Raw genomic sequence first — 19,344 nt, 5'->3', positions numbered from 1 at the left:
AAATGAATATTCAAGGGATGTGGTGAAGGCAGGACAGGGCAAGGGGAGATTTACACCTATTCCAAACCCTGTTCAGCTTGATTGTGTGACCTAGGTCCAATCCTTGAAACCTAGGACCTATACTCACCTGCTGGCTCAACCTGGGGCTCCTAAATGGAGTTTGGGGTAAGGGTAACTTACACCGGTATAAATTACACTGGCCTAAGTTACACCAGCTTCCTATAGTTAGGACTGCTGTTAGTCATGTTCAAACATACCACTGCACATTGGTAAAAGACTACCCAAATATAATCTTGATACAATAGCAGCCAATCACATCAAATTTGCTTTTTATTTTCTAGCTCATATCAGTAAAAACTACATGCACTCCCTCACACAAAAAAATGATACAATCCTACATACAGCATCAATATGTCTTCTTTTTCTTTTGCAGTTTATCATTATGCATGTCTGCTTTGGTAATGTACTGGGGGAGGTTTGCAAAGGAGGAAAAGGAACTGTAGCAAACTATGCATGCACAGTGTTTTCCACAAAAATTGGAAAGCAACAACAAAGGATAATTCCTAATATTCCACTTCAGAAGCAAGGCCAGCTGAAAGACCAGAATGCTGCAATAAATTTGGATCAGAATTTCAGGAGCATCCTTAGAAAAAGGAGCCACAAAATCACTGTATAATTTATATTAGGTAGGAAGTGTATTACCGGAACAGTTCAACTTCATATATAAATTGTAAACGTAGTCTGCTGCTTAGATTTTACTGGGGATTTTATTTCAACAGATAAGCTCATTGCTCTGCTGAGACACATAGTATCAGGTTCTTATATAATTGCTTGAGATATTTTATCCATCACATATAATGAAATCACCCTGTGGAAACAAAATCCCTTTCCTCAAATCTCCGGCTGCTACTGAATGAGACCAGCAGTCTTTGGCTATCATAGCAAACCCTTTAAAGTTGCTCTCTCTCTCTCTCTCTCTCTCTCTCTCTCTCTCTCTCTCTCTCTCTCTCTCTCCCTCCCTCTCTCTTTTTTTTTTAAGGCAAGTAGTATTTACGTTTTAGAGTAAGTAATTGTCAAGCATGGGAAATCCAATGCAGAAAGAACAGGGGCAAACCCACACGCACCTGCATGTTCACACCCATCTCAGAACAAAGAACATTTCCAGGCAACGTGCATATAGCACACATGGAACAAAGCAACACTGCCATTGCAAGTCAATGCTGCCATTGTCGAGAAGGAAATGTCTATAGGAGGTAAGCTCCCAGAGAATCGTAACTTTTTAAAAATAGTAATTAAAGACAAAACAACCAATCAGCAAATGTATGAATGAAGTTCAAGCATACAAAGACAGCCAAGGTCTAGTGTAAATTTTAAAGTATTGATCCATTAAAATAAACAAACACATTTTTAATAAAAAAGAGGGGCTTCCACACATACCAGAAAACAATATGAAGGCATTCCCACAAATGGGCGGCAAGCTCAGAGACAGCACAGATCCATTTTCCACTGTGGCATTTCCCAGAGTTAATTAGAGCCTTCAAAATCCTTTTGGGAAAGTGTTTGCTTGAGCAGCAATTACCAACCAGAATAATGGATGAAAAATATATGAAGATTTAAGTTAATAAGATATACTACAGTGAACATTATGGATGAAATTTTGAATTCTAAGGGGCTTCTTAAGAGTGTTCCCCAAAGATGCAGACCCATTTCTGAATCAAGCTGAGTGGGGAGTTAATACAAAAATTTACTTATTTAAAGCATTATTTTTTATCTTGCTGTTCAGATGAAAATAGGTAGAGTGGCTCACAATTTTTTCTCCATGTTGCAAGTTCAATACAGTAACTTTGCAGTTCAGATTCTCTGCCTTCAGGCTTGCGGTCTAAAAGGCATGGCACAAAAGGAAGAGAGTTTGGAAGATGGGAAGAAACAAGCTCAGACACTAGCCTCTGTTACAAAGTGCCTGCAATGACCAGCTGGGATGGAACAATTCTGAAAGAAGTAGCCAAAGGTTACTGGTCTTTCAGCAGTAGCAATAGAAACTCATCCTTCTACATATCTTGATTGGTGAAGCTGGTCTCTTAGCTGATCCAATAGAATTCACCCATGGCATTCAGGCATTAATAGCAGGCAGCACCTCCGTGTGAACATCTTCATCATGAGCATGGTTTGTTCCAGCTTCATGGCTATTTTTCAAAATTACAAATAGCCCTTCCTAATAGCTTATATTTGAGCTGGATACTCTGCCCATTCCTAGCTCTCAGGCAGGCCTGAGCAGTAGGCTTCCCCACTGAGTAATCTCGGATTAACAGTAGCCTTGTCCAGCTAGCTAGGCCTGGTAGCTCCTGTCTGCCTCTCCTATCTCCTCTGCTCCTGTGGTTGATGGGGTGAGGCTCTCACAGCCAGAAGTGAGCCCAGACTCCTTGCGTAGAAACCTCTTGTCTTCCAGCTGGAATCTTGGGGCCCGAAAGTTCTGCAGGAATGAGATTCCTCTGTGTAAGTGGAAGTGGCATAGTGGGCTGCTTCTTGCACTCCTTATCCAAGGAGACCCCTGATTCAAAGTCAGGAGTGAACTGACACTATGTTGAAAATGATGCACTTCCACAGTAAGTTGAAGGGTGTGTTCTGCACCTCTTCCATAACCTTGCTGTGTTTCCAGCCTGCTATTTTTATCCTTATCATTGTGCTTTTAAATTGTACAAGAGGGTGGCAACAGAGGGGTGGAGGGCTCCATCCATCCTCCACTAACCTCATTTAGGAGCAAAGCACAGGCTATAATTTTGCCTTTTTGGATGCAGACAGATAACTTGGGGCTAATTTATAAGGCAGGCACAGTCAAATCCAACTTGCAATGTGTACAGATGATTGTTACTAGGAGGAACAAGAACCGTTGCCAAAGCTGCAGACGTTCACTGCTGCAAACAACAATGAACCAGTGTGAAAAAAATATTAAGATTTTAGGGTTTTTTCTTTCAGGGAATATTCTCTGCCCAAACCCCCTTTCACATTAAAAATGCTTATTGGACAATATGAGGCCCAGGCATACACACAACTGAGCGTACCAATTAGTTTCAGCTTTCTGACATATGACAGCTTTCCAGTTTGACTTGGGTCCTAAACTAGTTGCCCAAATACTTGCCAGTGAGGATGACTAAAAGAACAATAACACAATGACTCCTGCCCTTTCATAAGATGAGACATGTTATGCACTAGTACTCAGCTTGGATCAAGCTCAAATTAACAAGCTGCACCACAGTCTCCAAGTCCCAGCCCAGCAGCAGGTCAGGTTGACACTACCTTGCTTTCTTAAATGCTTTTTGAAAGATAAACGTAATCTGCAAACACAGTCCAAAAATCTGAACATAGACTTTTTCCTGCTAATGCTCCAAGACTTCAAAACTCCCAGAGCATTCATTCACACACCGTGCCTTAAAAGCTCCAGAAAGAGCTGTTACAGTAAGCTGTATCATTGATCAGGAGATTAATGGCAGATTGGCATAACAGGCTACCCAGGCTCCAAAAGCAGCTGTTACAGACCACTGACATGATAGACTGTGGATAACAGGCCACCCAGAGTCTATTTTCTTTCCTCACTATAAAATTTCAAGCCATGGCAGAGCCCTTCAAGGATGCGTTGAGGCATAGTGACACTGGAAACACTTCGGTGCACTTCCAAGTATCCTTTCAAGCTCCTTGGCCAGCACTTTAAGTGATCTCAGTGACACGGAAGCCGTTCTGAATGGGTCATTTTCACTTATTTACCCACAATGTTAGGCTTTATTTGGCACATTACCTAAAGCTAGCCGCTTAATTCAAAAGAGTCCCACTGACATTAACAGAGTTCCTGGCATATTTTACAAACCTCAGCCCCCTCAAGTTGAATATGTTAAGCCACTTGAAATAATGCCAAATCAGCATTTGCAAAACCACAGGGAAGGGAGGAACCAGGGCAGTGGAAGGGCACTCCATTCCTCTGCCACCCCACTCTGACCCATGCCTTTCAAATGACAGAGAAAAGGAGAAGGAAAGTCTCCTTCCCACCTGCCACCTGACCCTCTGCTATGACTGATGCCTCCAAGCAGATTGGAGCTACTTTGACCAGACAGTGGAGATAACACACAGTCATGGTCAGGTGATCAGGTGCTTGAAGCTGGACTGGTGGGGAGGTTTAGATGAGTTGGCTGTGCTGCAATGCTTTTTCACAAGGGGTAGATCCTGTCTTCCTGATCCACCATATGTACAGCCAAATCCACCAATAAGCACATAATTTTAATGTACAACATAAATTGAGATGTAGCCTAAATTCAGGTGATATCTGGGGTCCTCATACTCATATGGTGGAGGAGCAGCATATAATCCTCTCCACCATATAGATGATAGCATACATGTCAGGGCCTCCACACAAATGTCTAATTGCACAATTATCCTATTCACATCATTTCTCTAACTCAAAAAGGGGAAAAAAATGGAATTGTGAGGCAGAGAGGAGGGACGTACAGCAATGAAACCCTGCATGATGTTTCTGAAGAACCCCTAGCTCATACGATGTACCATCTATTTAAGGGAGAGGCACACTGTTTCACAAAGGGCCATAGCTCATTGGTAGAGCACCTGACTTGTATGCAGAACACTCAAGTCTCCAGATAAGGCTGGGGAAGACCCCTGCCTGAAATCCCGGAGAGCTATTTTCAGTCCGTAGACAATACTGAGCTAGATGGACCCAGGTCGTGATACGGCTGCTTCCTATGTTCTGGCTCTGTTTTCTTTCTTAAAAGTGCTAGGTGTGTTTTAACTTGTAGAACTAAGCAGCTGGAACGCTTAGATTTGCAGACTGCTTTCTCCTCTATGTACCATCACCCTTTTAAACGCGTGCTATGTTATGAGCCTCTTAAATCAGATACACCCAGCAGCAGCCTCCAGGATTACTGACGCACTTCCCATGAAGCAAGTTAAGAGACAGGATCAAGAGCACGTTTAGATAATAATGTCATTTGCATGAGCCCAGAAATCCAGAACGTAACATTTTCTGACTGATCTGAACCCTGTATCTAATATTTTCCCACTGAGACCAGATAAATCTCTTAGCCTGATATATTCTCCAGTGCATCACAGTGGGCTGATGAGTCCCCTGCGGTTGAATTACTTCAGAGTGACTCTCAGCAAGGTCATAGTTCTGCCTCTTTGCTCACCTTCTCAAAAGTGTGATTCTGAAAGAGACTCTTGATGATGCTTTCATGCCGATCACAACTTGACTAAGGAAAAGAGACTACTTAATTGCCTGGCTCTTTAAAAATGAGACAGGAATATCCATTCATTTCACATTCAGGAAGGCTCTGCTCCCTTACATGACAATGCCTTTTAAAAATAATTTCCCATTACAAGTTTCAGAGTTGAAAAATTAGTACAGTGATGGTTTCCCCCAATGAACAATGCATGTAATAATATTGAACCCTTGAGGAGGAAGTACATATCCATTAGGCAATAGCCAGAAGATTTTATTTGAATCTGTCTACAGGAGGTTTTGCTTTGAAGATACATATATTTGCTCATGGTACAAATCATACAAACTACTACTCATTTTATTGTGCTTTACAGATATTGCTCCTTATGGGGCAGCTTGTCCCCCGCCCTTCTTCTGGCCATGGGAGTAGAGATGATTTTATATATATATATATATATAATCAGCATTTAGTGCAAATTTCTTCTAATAAACACATTTCTATACATTTTACCCACATTTTACCCAGGTATATGCAATTGTGTACACATTACTTGACTTGGCTGAAGAACTGCATTGGAAACATTCATCAAATTTCATATTTCAAAGGATGGGTGGGTGTTGGCTATCAATCAGATAACACAATTTTTGAATGTTTGATTAAAAATGCATATAAATATGTGCCTTTTATGTAGAGAATGAATTCAAAGGTAGCAGCATTTCTAATGACTAGGTCTGCACTATACTATCTCATGAAACACCAAAATCCTGAGGTAAAACTCTAATCATGTTGTCTAAGATGGCAATCTAGATATTTATAGTGTCCCTCATCAATTTAAGTGCTCAACAAGATAATAAAAAACCTACCATCATAATACCCAGTGAAAATCCTACAGGATAAAGGTATCACATGTTCAGAAGATTATAGCAATTGGATTCTGGTTATCAGAACATAGGCAAGGGTATTCCCAGGACTGAGAAATACCCAGATGTATCTTGGCTTCTAATCATAGATTAAAGTTAGAATTACAGTTAGAATTACATGATATAATCAAGGATTATCTTGGAGCAGGTTTTCCTCCCAAGAAAAAACTAGAATTTTGCAGAAAAAGGTGCAGCCAAGCTATCTGGCTTCATTCTCCATATCAGCCGGGACTCAATATGCACCCTGGAAGAAAGTATTTAGAAGTATTTTCTTTCCAGTGATGGATTGAAAACAACTTTTAAACCTTTTTAGAGTAGTTATAAATCTCACCGGCTACCATGATGTTTTCAAGAGCAGAATTTATTTTGTCTGCTTTTAATTATGCCTGGTGCCAGGCCCCATTATAAATGCAGTCACTGTTGCAATGATCATAGATGAGACTATAAATGCACACATAATCCAAAGTGATGTAGCCTGATGATTACAACATAATACGGAGAGTTTAGTAATCCATCAAATTACCCACCAGCGGTTGCCTATTTCCTGTAAGTAAAAGGCACCCTATAGGCGAAAGGAAGTGATGATCCCAAAAATGTATTAGAACGTGACTTGAAACAACATGTGACAGGAGTCATGCTACAGCACATATAGGAGAGGTTTGGAAAACTTTAGGGATTGGTATGGGCTACTGTGAAAATATTCAAATATTATCAAATGTTATGTCTCTGAACATGAATGTTAATACTCAGAAAGGAAAGAGTTTATTTCAGCTCTCCTGTGGAAAAAAAAATAACAACCTCAATCTAACACAGTTATACGTGCATTCATAAACTTAAGAAAATAAATGGGAAAGGTGCTTAGTTCAGCTGTGGCCATTAGCCATAAAACTGGCAAGCATGCAATATGCATAATTCCATGAAAATTAGTTTGCTACAACAGGGTAAATTTGATTTTTACCAAGGCAACAATACTAGCAGTAGGGATATGTAGAATCCCCATGACAAGTGTTGCTACTCTAACATTCTCTTAGCTTCCCTCCTAATTCCACAGGTGTTTTGGTCCAAGAAGATGCCTCCAAATGCATTTCAAATGTCCCTTCAGGGTGGGGTGGGGGGACTAGTGGCGCTGCAGCTAAAAATCAAGGACAAGATACAAATGACAAGTCAAAACAACAGTATTTATGTAGAAAAGAGCTGACTTTCCATCATGTCGTTGGTCAGGAAGGATCATTTATAGTATTTAGATGTTCAAAGAGACATTTATCTTATTTTTCAAGGGTCATTTTCATGCCACAGCAGTGATGTGACTATTCAGAGGCAGGCTGTAGACATGTTATGAGAACACACATGGGAAAACTCCTACCTCAACAGAGTTAACTTCTATGTCACTTTTAAAATGTTGATGTTATCTTTTTTCCCTGAATAGATGACCTTCTTCAATTATAGTTATGTTAAAAATATACAATCTGAGACAATTTAGTATTTCTGTTTAATCTCCCTTGTGAGTCATGTTGCTTTTTGACAGTCATTATATTTTGACAGTCTCTTACCGCTACGTCTCCACTGCAGTTTCTTGACTGGCAAATACCAGCTATTCTGTTTGGAATCAGAACATCTTCCCAGCAAGATGGACCCTTAAAAAGAAAAGAGATATATTTTTTATTAAAAAAATCAGAAGAAAAGTTTCACTTACTCTGCTTTGGAATTTTCCCAAAGAGATAGGAAAAGCAATAACAACACTGCTTAAATCAAGAAATAACAAAAGGAAAGGGGAAACCCTATAAAAATAAAAAGGTAATGAATCCAGAACATACAGTGAAATGTACATTAAATGTAAAAGCACATTACAGAAAGATATGGGATTCAAAACTACAGAAATGTGAAATTAAATGCATTCATGTTGAGTTAGTTCCCACTGCCATAAATCAAATACACTGATGCAAATACACTTTAGATACTATTACTTCTGGTATAGCAGCTGCCAGGGCTCACCACACTGAACATATTTCACCTGAGATAAAAGATCTTAAGCAGTTTCCACTCTCTGGGCACAATGCAAAATGCTGAGTTCTGACCAATGAAGAGCAAAAGAGCCTGAGTCTGAGAGATCCAAAGAACATCTTTATCCCATGTGAACCTGTCTGCCCATTGAGATCTTCATCAGAGACCTCTCACTGCCGCTGGAGGTTAGGCAGGCAGAAATCTGGAACAGGGTCTTTTCTGTGGCAGCTCCTCAACTGCCGAATGTCCTCCATATTCACTTGGCACCATTTATTTTGTCTTTCAGATGACCAAGAAAAACAGCTGAATTCTCCCAGTGCTTCAGGGAGCTAAGATGAGAACCTTTCTGTTGCTTTACTGCTGCTCTTATGTATGTTGTTTTGCTTGAAGGGAATTGGTTGCATTATAAGATCTTACTGTGAGACAGTTTTCACTGTTTCTAAGACAACTTAAGCACTTGTTCGGATGAAAATACGAGGCATGGATTTTTTTGAAATAAAGAAAAAGAGGAAAGTGTATGCAAGATATATAAACCACCAAATAGGAAGACCATCCAGGTGCAGGTTCCCCTATCAGACCTTTAGTAAATACATGGAGGTTAGAGATGGGGCATTCACACACTCACTGAAAATGAGGAGCATAATTTCTGAAGAGGGCTAATGGTCAATCTTTACTATTTAAACATCTGAGAAAGAATTATCTGTGTGACTGCAACAATTCTATTCTAAAAAAGCAATTCTTAGAAGCGGAATCTATTTAAATGGTATTTTGCATAAAGCAAATGCAATAAATAAATGAGGATTGCAGAAGGAAAACTGAATAATTAAAGCCCGAGTTTACTGCATCCATACGCAAGTTGTAAACTATGGTAATAGTCTTTTTACAAATTTCCAAAGTTATAGAAGGTTCACAGACTTAAGTGATATTTTGCTGAGACTTTGCAATTGATAAGAAAGAGATTGGTACAGATTTTGTGTTTAAAATTTGGTCACAATTTTACTTATTACTTACAAATAATTTACTATTAACATATGAGCAACTGAATACAGATGAGGGAAGAATCATTTATCTTCAGGGAAAGTGCCCAGGCTATATATGCTGCAAATATCCTTCAGCTGCCATGCTTGAGGTTTCTAGCTATGGAGAAGCTTTGTGTTTAATCCAACTGTGAGTGTAAGAGATGGTCCCTTCCTCCAGTAGCTTCTCAGATCTGCTAACCAAGTCCCTGTACTGTTATAGTGCACAGATGCTATGTGTAGGTGCCTCCTCAATCTTACAGAGTATCACAGCTCCTGTGATAAGAGTTCTGAAACAATGCACAGGAACACATGCATTTATCAGTAAAACACCGCACAAAAGGAATATTGAGGCAACCATACAATTACATTAATATTGCCTTTTTGCAGTTGTGTGTGTGTATATTCCTTCAGATCTGCCCTCTAAACCCACTTTCTCTGTGAACATTTTGGTTCAGCCTCTCAGTCCTCATCCCCAAACAAAACAATCTAAAATTCAGCACAGAGGGAAATATCAGAGGAAGGAAAGTGAAGACAAGGGTAAATAATAGGAAAAGAACATGTATTTATTTTGGTCACACAGACACTCAGGCTTGATTAAATTAAGGTTACCAGATTGTTTTCAATGAATCCAGGGACACTTTTCTACTTCAATGGATTTTGTATGGGGTAAAGGTAAAGGTAAAGGTACCCCTGCCCGTACGGGCCAGTCTTGACAGACTCTGGGGTTGTGCGCCCATCTCACTTAAGAGGCCAGGGGCCAGCGCTGTCCGGAGACACTTCCGGGTCACATGGCCAGCGTGACATCGCTGCTCTGGCGAGCCAGAGCTGCACACGGAAACGCCGTTTACCTTCCCGCTGGTAAGCGGTCCCTATTTATCTACTTGCACCCGGAGGTGCTTTCGAACTGCTAGCAGTTCGCTGGGCAGAACTGTTGGCAGGCGCTGGGACCGAGCAGCGGGAGCGCACCCCGCAGCAGGGATTCGAACCGCCGACCTTTCGATCGGCAAGTCCTAGGCGCTGAGGCTTTAACCCACAGCGCCACCTGTGTCCCTTTTTTTGTATGGGGACTGATCTGTAAATCCGGGGACTGTCCCCGGGAAACGGGGACGTCTAGTAACCTTAGATTAAATTATCTATACATTATGCTTTTAGAACCAATCCTTATCTTGCCTGAGCAGCATGGTTGCTACTTCTATGTGACCACAGGAAAACTGCATAGGAGGAGCATATTTTTTTACACACACACACACACACACACTCCACACTAATGCTACTGACCTTCAGATGGCATAGAGAGTGAGTGACCGCACCACAAGCCCCACCCACATAATTTCTGCATTTCAAACTTCATCAGAGCAGCACATACCCCTGAAGAAGCAATTAGACGAGAACTTATCCTTATTATTTATGTGCTATGACAGATCAAGCATCTGTGCCACTAAAGGGGTAGGACTCTGGAATGTTTCTACAATTCCAATGTGGATTGGTATGAGGGCATTCGATCTACTCAGGTCTTGGGTGATAAAGGAGTTGTCACCTGCTTCCAGATCCTTTTCCTCAATCTTTGCACTTTTACTCCAGATACCACTTGCTCTCTAGGGGAATCCACCTTACCATTTTGAGAACCTCTGACAGAAGTTGTACTGTTTTAACTGCAGCTGAAATGGGGAAGTTTCAGTCACCTTTTTAAAAAAAAAAACTGCTCAAAAATGTACTAGAGAAATTCAGTAAACTGACAAATTCATCAAATGCCATGATTGAACTGAGTTTTTGACCTGCAAAATCAAAGAAAGAACAGAAACTCAGGTCAGCAGAAGAAGTCAGTGATTCATCAAATAATTTGAACCATTTAGAAGGTATGAAATGGTTATGATGCTTCATTGACCAAACCCAAAGAGTACTCACTAATGGTTCCTCATTATGCTGGGGGGAAAGTGACAAGTGGGGTGCCGGAGGGTTTTGTTCTGGGCTCGTTGTTCTACATCTTTATAAATAACTTGGATGAAGGAATTGAGGTGGTGGTCATCAATTTTGCAGATGACACCAACAGTGTCAACAATGTGGTGCAGTGGCGAAAAAACTAATGCTATTGGTTGGATGGTCATTCGTCATGGACGCTTTAGTTGAGATTCCTGCATTGCAGGGGCTTTGACTAGATGACCCTGGGGTCCCTTCCAACGCTAAGATCCTATGATTCTATTCTAGGCCACATAGTGTCCTGCTCAAAGGAAGTAACAGTACCACTCTATTCTGCCTTGGTCAGACCACACCTGGAGTATTGTGCTCATTTCTGGGTGCCACAATTTAAGAAGGATATTGACAAGCTGGAACTTGTGCAGAGGATGGCAATCAAGATGATGAAGAGTCTGTCGACAAAGTCTTATGAAAAATGGTTGAGGGATTTGGGTATGTTTAGTCTGGAAAGGAGGAGACTGAGAGGAGGCATGATAACCATCTTCAAATATCTCAAGGGCAGTCCCATGGGGGAGGGAGTATGTTTGTTTTCTCCTGCTCTGAAGGCTTGCTCCAGAACCAAGGGATTCAAGTTACAAGAAGCATCTCCACCCCCATCATTTTGGCTGGACACTGAGATCCAGCGCCGAGGGCCTTCTGGCAGTTCCCTTGCTGTGAGAAGCAAAGCTACAGGGAACCAGGCAGAGGACCTTCTCGGTAGTGGCGCCCGCCCTGTGGAACGCTCTCCCACCAGATGTCAAAGAGAGAAACAACTACCAGACTTTTAGAAGACATCTGAAGGCAGCTCTGTTTAGGGAAGCTTTTAATGTTTGACTGACTATTGTATTTTCATATTCTGTTGGAAGCCGCCCAGAGTGGCTGGGGAAACCCAGCCAGATGGGCGGGTTATAAATAATATATTATTATTATGAATAACCTTCCGACGGTAAGAGCTGTTTGACAGTGCAACAGACTCCTTTGGAAGGTTGTGGGCTCTCCTTCCTTGGAGGTTTTTAAGCAGAGGTTGGATGGCCATCTGTCATGGATGCTTTAGTTGAGATTCCTGCATAGTAGGGGGCTGGACAAGATGACCCCCGGAGTTCCCTTCCAACTCCACAATTCTATGGTTCTATGAGTTTGTGTGTAATATCGTCAAAGTGCTGGAAAATGTAAAGTTCCTCACATATATTAATTAAAATTACCCAGAAAATCCATCACAGATGTATTTAATTTTAAATGGGAGAAATTACAAAAAATAAAAGGGTTAGTTAAAAGGATGATTTTTTAAAAAAATAGTAAGAAGGGTCAAGTCTGTTTAGGAGGGTTATTTAAAAACAATATAACAGAGGCTGAGGTTAGAAAAGGCAACAACACATCTAGAACAGAGGGCTAAACTAGACAGAGCTGTTGTCTAATCCTGCTAGGTAATTTTTGTGTTCCTAAGGTGCATCAATTTACATGCATCACATACTTCATGACAAAAAGGGCAACAGATCATTTCCCCACTTCCTTTATCAAAAACAGTACCTCCCTTGTATAGTGACAATGTACAATTCCCCCATTTTCAAGCTCTGTGTCTAGTATAGGAATAGCATATTCAAAAACAGCCCATCTTTTTTCTGATACAAAACTATTATAGGAGGCAAATTAGGTTTCCAATTTTTAATGTATTCTTAACAGGTTTAATTTAGGAGAACCATGCAATTATCGTCATCTGTTCAAACACCCTTTCCTAGGAATAAACTTGCTGCGGCACAAATGGGGCTTTCAGCAACCTAGAGTCAGCCAATGGCCACATGATATGCTAACTGTTGTGTGATAGGAGATCTCATTTCAATTCAGACATGGAAATGTATTTGAATAGCCACAGATATTATCATGTAAAGCTTCATTTATTTCACCAGCCCTTATATCTTGATAATTGCTAATCCAACTGGACTACATTTATTAAATGAGATGACACACATTAGATTTCAAGTGAATGCTTGGGTATTATCATAATGTAAACATGATTACTTTGCTCCCAAATATTTGCTTGGATTTTTTGGGAAACGTATCCCTTCTAGTCTGCAAAACCCATCACAAGCTATTCTGGGGGGAGTGGAAGGACAGTGGAGGTGTGGAAGCAGAAGCAAGAAAAGACACCTCTGCCGATTTTTAACGCAGTGTCCATGGAGGCTGGTCATTAACATAATTTCATGCTACGTTTAAATATTAAAAGAGATTTGCAAAACTGACACTTATGGATTGAAATCTTATCTTGTAATTGTTTTGCAAAAATGGGGCCAGGTAAAAATTCCAATGCTATCTCGGAAATGGCCTGTGGCATGAATTTTATATAAATAAGAAGGTAATTGCTAACGCAGCAGTCCAGCAGTATCTGAGATAATATGTCTGATAGGCCCATCTCAACACTAAAATGTGTAACATTGTCATGGTGTTCCCACAAAGAGAAGCTTGAAAGCAGAACTTTTCTAACAGCTTTTGGAATTTCTACAACTATTTCCAAGAGCATTTGCCCAGGTTTTAAAAATTTGCTATTTTATCTGGCTCAATAGTTTTGGAATGTTACTCTTCACCTGCAGAGGTGGTGGCAACAGTGGCCTCTTTTTCTGTTTTGAAGTTAGACTGGTTCAGAAAATAAACTTAACTGTCCCTGATTTTTGTTTAGCTTATTCTCCAATCCAACACAAGCTGGTGGGGAGTCACTCATCACTACGTACTTAAAGGATTGCTTCTTACAATACAAGCCTGCAAATCTGTTCAGCTTGTGGTACTGCCTTCCCCAAGAGATCAGTCTGCTGCCCACTTTACAGACATTGTGATGCCTGTTTAAAAATCTTTTGATTTTGATGAGCATGTAAAATCTTGGATTGCCTTGCTTCCCTTCCTTTCTGAAATTTGTATCTGTTGCTCTAGCTTGACAGTTACTGTCTAAAAGTAGAACTATTTTCAAATGGTGCTTGCCAGCTGACATGGGCACTTCTAGTGACACAGAAATATGGACTTCAAAATGTTAAAATAAATCTTAATAGGATTCAAGAAGTGTGTTTTTGTTCTTCTACTCCAGAAAATTTACTTGCTAAAGTATAGCAACACAGCAATCCACAGCTGGAGTCAGCAATGCTTCCGAATACCAGTTCCAGGAAACCACAGGAGGGGAGAATGTTGTTGTGCTTGAATCTTGTTTGTGGACTTCCAAAAGGCATCCGATTGACCACGGTTAGAGAACAGGATCCTGGAATAGATGGGCCATTGTCCTGATCCAGGAGGCTCTTATTCTGTTCTTAAAATGGAATGTTGCCATGCCTCTTCTCATTAAATTTTACTTAGAAGCAGCAACAAGGAATATTATTTGAATCCCAAAACGATTTGCTCACTGCTCTTCTTCTTTTCTTCTTGGGCGATCACTCGTAGCTGAGGAAGATTGTCTTCCATAAACACGGTTTGAATAAAGAGTCCGTAAGTGACTGTGGAGGCCAAATCTGCATCCACACGTCCTTCCACGCTGGGGACATTGGTTTCCGGGCAGGTGTTGATCACGGCGTGGATTTGCCAAGCGTGCCTTCCTCTTAGCATGTTTTTCCCTTTGTGTTATTGTTCCCCAGTTGTAAGTGTTTATACTACATTTTTTAGATTTGCCTTGAGACAGTCTTTAAACCTCTTTTGTTTACCACCAGCTTTACGCTTTCCATTTTTAAGTTCAGAATAGAGTAGTTGCTTTGGAAGACGATCATCAGGCAACCGCACAACATGACCAGTCCAACAAAGTTGATGTTGAAGAATCGTTGCTTCAACACTGGTGATCTTTGCTTCTTCCAATACACTGATATTAGTTTGCATGTCTTCCCAAGTGATGTGTAACATTTTTCAGAGACACCGTTGATGGAATCTTCCAAGGAGTTGGAGATAGCATTTATAAGTGGTCCATGTTTCACAAGCATATTTCACAAGCATATAGTAAGGTTGGTAGTACAATAGATTTGTAAACAAGCATTTTTGTTTCCCTGCAAATGTCCCGGGACATTCGCTCACTGCTCTAGAGTAGCACTCATGCAGTGAATGGATTCCAGCCACATTGGTTCACTCAAGAGTTCATTCATGGGCTAATGTAAGAAAGCTTAGGCAAAAGACTAATATTTCAGATTGTCATATATTGGCTTAAGAAGTTGAAATATGAGTAAACCTTCTGACCGTGCAAGTAGCTCCTTTGCTCCTCCTTTTATTGCTAGAGCAAATAAATCAGGAATTCTTCAAGTAACTAAGTTTAAAAAGTTTCGGAACAAGCCAGAATATTATGTAAACTACAAACCTTGTATAAATATTCTGGCTCATTCCAAAGCTATGAATTATTTAGTTTCCCAGTTTGGACAAAACAAGAAAATATGGTTAACAAAATACTTGGGAGCCAGCATGGTGTAGTGGTTAAGAGCTATAGTCTTGTAATCTGGTGAATGGTGTTCATGTCTCCGCTCCTCCACATGCAGCTGCTGGGTGACCTTGGGCTAGTCACACTTCTCTGAAGTCTCTCAGCCTCACTGACCTCACAGAGTGTTTGTTGTGGGGGAGGAAGGGAAAGGAGAATGTTAGCCGCTTTGAGACTCCTTAGGGTGGTGATAGAGCAGGATATCAAATCCAAATCCAAAATTCCTGGTTTGCTGATTCATAGTGTGTTGAGATGTAATTGTCTAAAAATGGTCTCAGTGTGACTTGGAATTGTGCTTAATTGAACCTGGTTTCTCATTCCATTTCACCTTTGGATTGCAAGTTGGATGGCAGGACGAGCGAAAATCACATCATTTATTCATGATTAATGGCTAACTTTGAAGCATTAATCTGTGTGCAAATGTTTATTTTGGTACAAACTACAAATTTTGCTACTCATCTGGAACAAAATACCCAGAAACCTAAAAATATTAATATTAATGATTTTTTTGTATTGTTGTGTGAATTGGCTTAAGCAACAACAAAATACCCTTTTTACTAAAGATTCTCCAACCCTGAGGGAGTCCTCTAATCTCTCCCTGCATGTGAATTCTCAGTTTTGAGCACATTTTTACTTAAAGCACTCATAATAAGACATATTTGCATATAAGCTCACCAAGACAACTTAATATACAAACCAAGGACTTTGATTTGCATTTCTGCCATTAACAACAATAATTAGCAACCTTGTCTTCTAAATAACAATTTGTGCTGCGCTGCCATGTAAATAATTTGTGTCACACTGAAGTATACACAAGAGGTAATAAATCAAAGATGTAGGGAAAGCAGATCCCCACAGCCTCTCTATGAATATTCCCAAATAATTAAAACTGGTTTAAATATGGTAACTGATATGCATGGCTTTATCTAAAACATTTTTTTGTGGGACTAACACTGTAAGACACCAATAAATAAATAAAATTCAAGTCTCTTCTAAATGAACATGCAGAGAGAAGCAGCACCTAAGTAATCCAACTTTCACTGAAAAAAATGTCTATATCGCAGTCCTTAATTTTCTACTATACTATATATATATTAAAGCTAGATTGGAAAATATTAGTTGCACACTACACATTAGGTTAAAATCCATCCTGACCCCCATAAAAGGTCCAGTTCTGGAAAATGCTGTATCACAGCTCCTCAGATACTGCTCTTTAAAACCGTAAAATCAAGATTACACACAATACCTGAAGAAAACAGATTGCTACCTAGTCCATTTTTTATTTTGCACAAAATCAGCATCCATGGGTGGGGGACTAAATATTATCAAGTGTGCCAGAGAGAAGCAAAGAATCTGTGTATCAATTCAAAAAGAAAAATATGTATCCAACAAGAAATGTCATTAACATATTAAAACCATAAAACAGATTAGCATACATATTTGCTATTTATAAAGTTTACCAATTACACCTGGAATATGTTACTGAAACATTATTCTAGAGGAAATACATACATATAGAGAATATAACACCCAATTCATCCAAGAAAAGATTTTGATAGATTTGCTCCAGAGCTGCAGTCAAAGACCCATAGATTATTTACTTGGAATGCATAAGACAAATTGTTTACCTATATAAGGGTAGGGGGCAGGAGAGGGTTCCAACACTAATGACTGAGAGGAAGTGCCAAATCTTTTTCCCACGTGCCAATTATTCCCTGGAAATTATTCTCCCAGCTCATGTCTGTTTGCTTGGGTTCATCCATCATCATCATCATCATCATCATCATCATCATCATTGTATCCTCCTTAGCTGAGTTCTTAAAGCAGAAGAAGCTTTTTTCAAGGGAGAATCTGTAGGTGAAAGGAGGTTAAAGGACTTCCTCTTCTCCTCAACATTCTTCACTGCAAACACACTACCCAGTCATTCACATTAACTGTCACATCTCCTCAGGAAACATGTGTTTAGCTGCATAATATAAGCTCCATCCTAAAATGAAGCACACATTTCACCAAAGTGTCATATGATTATCTGTTTCTTTAGGGAACCTTAACCCTTGTATATTTGTGTAGCAGCAGAAAACTTACTTTACTATGAGAAGTAACCTATTCCCAGTGGATTTTTTAATTTTTTACTTTGTCTATCCTGTGTACTCATTACAAACTTGTTATCTGCTTCCTTGGAATCTGGGCTTAAAACACGCTCATGAGAAACACAAACAGATTTTGAACCAAGGATGAGAGCAAACAGCTAGCCAAAAATATGAAGTCAGGTGAATTGTCGCTCATCTTGGATCAATGTCAATAGCTTTCAAGCTAAGGACTAATGATGACAAGGGGCAACTAAAAAACATTTGGTCCCTGATACCTAAATCTTAATTCTAGGAGATACTAACACCTAATTTCCTACACCAGCGTTCATGCACATGCATCCTTTCAAATCAGAGTATCCACACCAGTTAAAATATTTTGTGATTTATAGCTGGGAAGAGAAAAGGAAGTCAACAACATACTATATTATTTAACTGTTGGAACACAAATTTTCTCTCTCTCTCTCTCTCTCTCTCTCTCTCTCTGTGTGTGTGTGTGTGTGTGTGTTACTTTATGAATCACTCTGCATACAGAACTGTCTATATCGAACAACGATGGGCAAGTCTTTATCAATAAGAGACCAGTAATAAGCATATGGCAAGCTAATTCCTTCTCCTGAATTAGAACATCAGAAACAAACAAGGGCTAATCTTATTAATAATCCTGACAGCCAAAACATGCTTATCTGAATTTATAAACCCCAGAAATCATCATGTTATTTTCTGAAGACATTTCTGTTTTGCCTACTTATATTTGGCTTGTTGCTGTGAAAATCTAGCTTTTTAAAAACACAATAAAAGAGAAGGCAAATACTTCATGTAAATATAAAAGCCTATTTACATAATAAAAAGAACAATGTTCTAGCTAGTTTAACTGGCCTGTCTGAAGGTTTATGTAAAGGAGGACAACAAAAGAATTGGGAGAGTGTTTAGCTGGAATAAATGTTGTTATATTGTCATTGAGCTGTTTCCAAAACAAGTCTATAAAGTCATACCTTGGGTAACAGTTGCTTGAGGTTGTATTTTTTTCAGGTTACGCACCTGTCGAAACCCCAAAGTACTGGAACGGGTTACTTCTGGGTTTCAGTGGTCGCGCATGCACAGAAGCACTAAATCGTGCTTTGTGCATGTGCAGAAGCACCAAATCACAACCCGCACGTGCACAGACACACTGCTGTGGGTTGCGAATGCTGCAGGTTGCAAACATGCATCCCGCACGGATCATGTTCGTAACCTGAGCGTCCACTGTAGATTATTAAAGAGTTATTATATACAGTAGTACCTTGGAATCCATTCTGGAAGTCCCTTTGACTTCCAAAACTGTTGGAAACCAAGGAGCAGCTTCTGATTGGCTGCAGGAAGCTCCTGCAGCCAAACGGAAGCCGTGCCGGTTGTTCCAAAGAACGTTTGCAAACCAGAACATTCACTTCCGGGTTTGCGGCGTTCAGGAGCCAAAACATACAAGTGGCAAGGCATTTGGCTTCCAAGATACGACTGTATATGGCAATACTGCAGGAATCATCATCGGGGTTCGCTGCTGAAATGTATAGCAGTATATGGTATAGCAGAATAAACTACAAAAACAAATTTACAATACTTCTGCATCTTCCTCTGCAGAATCCCTGTCAGTGAGAGTTGAGCCACCCAGTCAGGCAGGTCCCTCTATCAAACCTGCACAACATGAGTCTGTGGGCCAGTCACTATATCTTCACTGACAGT

General features: G+C 40.0%; 1 protein-coding gene across 3 annotated transcripts in view; it reads right to left on the bottom strand.

Annotated features, from left to right (window-relative positions):
• PRKN (parkin RBR E3 ubiquitin protein ligase) overlaps positions 1-19,344 on the bottom strand; it is a 604,066-nt gene that overhangs the window by 316,343 nt on the left and 268,379 nt on the right. For all 3 annotated transcript variants that reach the window (XM_081906896.1, XM_081906894.1, XM_081906895.1), the window contains exon 5: positions 7,690-7,773. In XM_081906896.1, the coding sequence (XP_081763022.1) occupies positions 7,690-7,773 (84 nt within the window). The remainder of the gene's footprint in view (positions 1-7,689; positions 7,774-19,344) is intronic.

Source organism: Podarcis melisellensis (genome assembly GCF_964234715.1).
Source record: "Podarcis melisellensis genome assembly, chromosome: 3".
Taxonomy (NCBI): Eukaryota; Metazoa; Chordata; class Lepidosauria; order Squamata; family Lacertidae; genus Podarcis; species Podarcis melisellensis.
This window is presented reverse-complemented; position numbering and strand designations above follow the sequence as displayed.